At 25.8% G+C, this 5,883-nt stretch overlaps 1 protein-coding gene across 1 annotated transcript in view; it reads right to left on the bottom strand.

The window, feature by feature from the left end:
* Positions 1-5,121: 5,121 nt before the first annotated feature.
* tei (teiresias) overlaps positions 5,122-5,883 on the bottom strand; it is a 25,266-nt gene continuing 24,504 nt past the window's right edge. The window contains exon 8 of the mRNA XM_014438645.2: positions 5,122-5,425. Coding sequence (XP_014294131.1) covers positions 5,213-5,425 — 213 coding nt within the window. The 3' untranslated portion in view covers positions 5,122-5,212. The remainder of the gene's footprint in view (positions 5,426-5,883) is intronic.

The following is a 5,883-nucleotide window of genomic DNA, read 5'->3' as shown; positions in this document are numbered from 1 at the left end:
AATAAAAAACAGTATTTTTTAAAATGAATTATACTTTTGCCCATTAATGGATTAGTAAATGTTTCTTAATAAATAAAAGTCGCTATAAAAGGCCTGAAAAGATGAAAACATTTTTGATATATTAAAGGAAATAAACATAATTATTGATACATTTTGTATTAACAACACATTTTATTCATAATAATGGACGTATGACAGCATTTTAACATTGAATATGTTTGCATTTTTTATTTTATTTTATTTTTTTTTTTTAGCACTAATGTAACAATCAATACGCTTTTAAAACATGTGTAAAAGTTTTTTATCTAAATATTTTGAATTGACAGTTGTCTATATTTGCACGTGGCTATATCACCACCTACACTTTTATGTACATTATAAGCAAATATTTGTAAAAAACTTACAAAAATTTTCTTTCTAAATTAAATAAAAATTACAATCATCCCATCTTATATTGTCTTAATTTAGAAGGCTAAATGCACATGCTTGGTTGATTTCAACTAACTGAGAACAAATAAATTTAAATAAAATCAGAAGAAACGAAAAATAAAAAAAGCAGTGAGATCTTTAGTGTTCAAGTTCAACCAAATGGATTAAGAAATGATTTAAATTATTCAGTTATTGATAGAATGATTAAGACAACTAGAATGGGAAAATTTTAAAAAATGAATACAGAAAAATTCTCCATTGAGCAAATTCTGAGGTGTTTTCTAAAGATCTAAAATGCTAAAATAATAATAATTAAAAACAAAAATGAACAATAAATAAAAGAGCTATTATACATGCCAACATAATTATTATATTTCCCCTTGTATCGAGACAAGAGGCAAGAAGCATGGTGGTGTTCAGTTTACGTATAACAGACAATCTGCTTTTGATACATTTCATCTGTCCAATAATTCCAAAATATGCATACATAAAATTACATTTGTCAAAAATAATATATATTTATAAAACAATAAATATTTTACATTTTATTCCAGCTATTTAAAGTGGACGTTATATATTCACACAAATTATACAGACACACAACAATTCTCAAAGGTAAAATACATTTAGTATATTCCCAATTAAAAAATATATACGGAATTTCCTCACGAAACTTCCTGTGTTTCATTTCTAAAAAATGCTCAAATAAAAATTTATTTTGATACTCAAATAACTATTCCAATTTGGCAATGACTGGTTATAATACTCTCACGATAATTTATACATTTGTCTTCATATTCATATGAAAATATAGTTATTCCTACTGATACGTTGATATAAATTGAATGCAATCAGTCATTTATATAGTTTTTCTTATCTAATTTAGACAAATGCATTATTTTTTTTTTTTAATTTATTTTTATTACATTTTTTTTTTACACAGTGAGCTTAAGAATGAATTTTATTTTAAACTAGAAAAAACATTCCTACTTAGAGCCATAATAGACAAACTGATACATAAAAAAATATATGTTGATTTTATTTTCCTTTTTATAACCATTTATGAAAATGAAATATACACATGCATGCCTCTAATCCAATAATTAAAAAGTTTCTCGGTATTTTAAAGTAATCAAACTGCTGAACAAAACTATTAAATACAATCTCAAGATGTCATGAAATAATGCTTTATAATTAATGTCAATGTCTTGTAAAAAAGGCAAATTCGTCAATCTTTAGAAGCTTATATTATGCTCTCTATCTCATCTATAAAATACTTTTTGGATGAAAAACCTACAATATATTTTGAAAATTCCTAATTCTGCCTCATATATCAATGACTATTCCAGTAAAAAGGCAAAAATCTGAAAATACTCAATCTGTCAAATGGGCCTTTTTTACAGAACGCTGACGACATATGTATATTTAGGAACCAAAAGAGTTATTTATTTTTGGCGAGTAAATATTTTTTAATCAGTTTTATGGAAACTTTTTTTTATGTTAAACAATATTTGTTTTTTTTGAAAAATAAATAAAATAAAATAAATGTAGTCACTGTTTAGACTTTAATTTTGATGTTATATTTTTTTAAAAAATCAGGGATCAAAATTATATTTATATTTATTAATTAGGTGATGTTAGACTTGATATGTTTTACAGTTTATTTATGTTTATATCAAATCTATTCCAACCAGAATCCAGTATTTATTGCTCTGTAGTTCTGCTTAAGTTAGACAATGAAGTTTCCAAATACACTTTAAAAAAATTATACTAAATATCTTGAAATGTTTTGTCAAAATAGTTACTTTTCTTTTTAATTTACTTTTTTGAAACTTTTGTTCAGCAGTTTTTACTATTTAATAAATCAAAAGCTGCCAAAATATTTTTACTTGTGGTTGCTATCTTATTATTTTCATACAAAGGTGTAGTGACGATTGATGTTCGTTGTCATTTTATTTTCATTAAACAATAAAGGAATATTAATGCTGAAGGTAGCTATTAAACCAATAATTATCACCTGTCCTGCTGATAGGAAAAAGTTTAAATTTCTTTAAAATAAGTATTTAATAAAACATGTGCTACTTTTGGCACCAAACATAACAATTAGTAATAAATAAAGTCAATATTCAGACAAATACTTACTAATTAACAACAATGTGTATATTAATGTATAGTTGAATTTATATATTTATATATTTCTAGATATATAAATTTTTATTATTTTTTTCTGCATATGTATATTTACAAACATCTTCGACTATACACATATATAATATATATCATGCCCATTAAATACTTTTTTTTTTCTAAGTAACAACTAATACCACATTTATAAATAAATATAAATGCTGTTTTGACTAGTTACATTTCATTTTGTTTATTATACATTTATTTTCAATAAAAGCTAATTGGAAGATAATAAAGAGATACTTTTGATTATTACTCGGCAGCCATAGCAGTTATTAGGCCTCGGTTTTTGAACATTTTCAGAGTTGTAACTGGTTAAAAGCTTTAATGGTTTTCCCCAGTCTTTTCATTTAGATGTTTCGGAATAACTTCGTGGCAGATAAAATTCTGGATATATATTAGTATATTTACATGATCATCATATTCTATATGTTTCATATTTTAAATCAATATTTACGTAATATATATATTTTTAAAAATATTAAATAGATTAGATTATAGTTTGACATACCATAATAAGTAGTATAGAAATTTCAAGAATAATACAATCTTGATGACTGCAAAGAAACCCAAGATCTTCAATACTTCATAATTTATGGAATTTCTTCATCAGTAAGACAAAGAAGAAGTATCTATGTTATCATTTTGTGGTAAAGTGTTGTCTTGTGTGTGTTTGGTATATTAATCTCATGTTATTATTTTAAAAAATAAATAAATATACTATATATAAGAACTATAAGAACCAAGGATATTGATCAATAATTATTTTTTTATTAATTCCTTTGACTTAAAAATGCCAATCGAGCCTAGCATAGCTAATTTTAACAAACAGTGTTAATGTAGCTATTTTTCAGGAAATCAAAAAGGAAGGAACTTTACGCTTTACTTCTAACTCCATTGCTTATCATTTTTGTTATACCTGGGGCATTTGTTTTTTGTGGCCCAATCATATTTATATGAATTTATTTTTCAAAAATTCTTCTGGTAAATTAAAAAAAAAACATATGATTTTTCACATTTATTATGTGATGCTTCAACATGGTGATGCTATTTAAATTCCACAATAATTGAAACTTACAAAATATTTTATGACTTTTTTTTATTAAATCCATTATGAGGAAGTGCAAGTCAATGATTGATAATACCATCCTTTTTTTTTTTTTTTTTTTTTTTTTTTTGATGTTACTGCAATATGTGTATATATATATTCACAGAGAGGAAAAATAAATTAGTTATTCGCCACCCTTTTCTGATACCTGGAAAATATTTCAGAGACCGTAATGTAGTCACGTATAAGTTGTGTTAGAGAATCAATGATGACAATCATTAAGAAAATGACTTTAGAAATGAAGGATCATTCTGACAAAGTAATATAAAAATGGCCAAAAATGACAAGTAAATTATCTGAAATATTAGTTTTCAATGCTGCATCCATAATATGGAGGCAAGATCCGGTGACAATACAGGAATTTCTTACTTGTCATTCAAATTAAAAAGAGAATAAATGTATTTTTTTTTTATTTTTAGTTCTGACTATATTTATGATTTGTTTTATATGACAAATAAAACATACCGTAACATCACCTTATATACTGTAATGTAGGTTTGGAGAAAAATTAAATATTAGTTGCATAGGAATCAGAAAAAAAATAAGAATGTTGCCTCTTAGTAAATTTTAGCCCATTTTAGAAATCTAAATTGATTTTAGCTAGTTCAAAACCATCAAGTAATTGTTGCAAGTAGTCACCCTGTCAAGAAAATATTGTCCTTGTATTAAAAACAACCACGGTTATCAGATGAAGGCTTGTATAAAGAAAATAAATATTTTTTTTTATTTTACTGGAATTTGATTGATGAAATTCATTAGTTAATATAGAATATATTGAACTATACACAGTTCAAAACAAATCTGGAATTCTCAATGCTTTGTTCATTAAATAATAATAAACAAGGATTTATATCTTTCAAATGAAACAAGGCCTATGGTAAACCATTTTGTCAACATTAAACTAGTTAGCAAATGGAGGTAAATGGTAGTCAGGCAAAAAGAATTCCCAACAACTTTTATTATGCTTTCCATACCAGAGCAGTGCTTCCCTACTCGAGCGGTTATTCGTTTATCCTCAGGAATCTGAGGAAATATTATTTCAAACCCTCAACCTCTTTGGGAAAAATCTTCAGAGGCCTATGAATTAAACTTATAGATGTTTAGATACATAACTCACACCACTGAAGCCATCCAAAAAACAAATCTCTTAAAAAAGTATCTAAAAAATTAAATAAAAGTTGTTTTAATTAATAACATGTTAATCATTGATGTTTTAATACAACAAATTGTAGTAGGATTCATAGTTTTCATTTATTAATCCTCCATTGATTAATATAAGTAATCATTTTTATTTATAAGTTGATACATCATTTTAGATGATCGCCTATAACAATGCTAATGTTTCCAAACTATTTATATATTTTAAATTTTAACATTTACAAAATAATCATTAAACATTTTCACAAAAGAAGTATTTTACTGGTTATAGAACAGTCTTATGTTGGGTGAGAACTACTCTCAGTGTGATCTGAAAACTCTGTGCCAGTGTTAGGAGAAGAGTAGAAGAACAGAAATCAACCAAATGCTCATCTCTATGGCACTTCCCCGTGAGGCCATATCTGCTCCAGTAACATTTACGGTTATTGTCGCCTGCCCGATTCCTCTCCCTGACCACACCAACAGGCTGTAATCTCCAATATGTTCTCGTCCAGCATTTCTGAAGCTCAATGAAGCTTTATAACAATCGGTCCAATTTCCATCCTGAAAAATTATTTAATAGTAAAAGAATAAGAATAATTTAGAATTTTCTAAAGCATTAAAAAATGTTTAAATAAAAAAAAGGTTTAAGTAGTGATATAAAATTGATTATCTGTATTGTATATGAGTGTCATTTATACGAATAAGACAACTGATATATTTTCATTTATAGATTTACTACCTTTTGGACCCAAATATAACAGAGCCCAAAAGGAGGGTAATGTGTTTTAGGATGGATCATAATCTGCTTGTTTGTTGGTATGCAACTGATTTTCAAGTTTGTTGAGGTAATTATGCAATCAGATCCAGTGATTGTTTTGATACAATGGGAGCTTAAAATAATGAAAATTATTTTTAAAAAATCAAACCTGACCTATTATATATATATTATAATATATAATAGGTCAGGCTTGAGCTTTGTAATAATTTTTAACCAGCCTTAAGTTTAATGGCTCAAATTA

This window comes from Halyomorpha halys, unplaced genomic scaffold (genome assembly GCF_000696795.3).
Source record: "Halyomorpha halys isolate HHAL.00 unplaced genomic scaffold, Hhal_1.1 Scaffold64.1, whole genome shotgun sequence".
NCBI classification, from domain to species: domain Eukaryota; kingdom Metazoa; phylum Arthropoda; class Insecta; order Hemiptera; family Pentatomidae; genus Halyomorpha; species Halyomorpha halys.
Note: the sequence above shows the minus strand (reverse complement) of the source record. Positions and strands in the feature narration are given on the sequence as shown.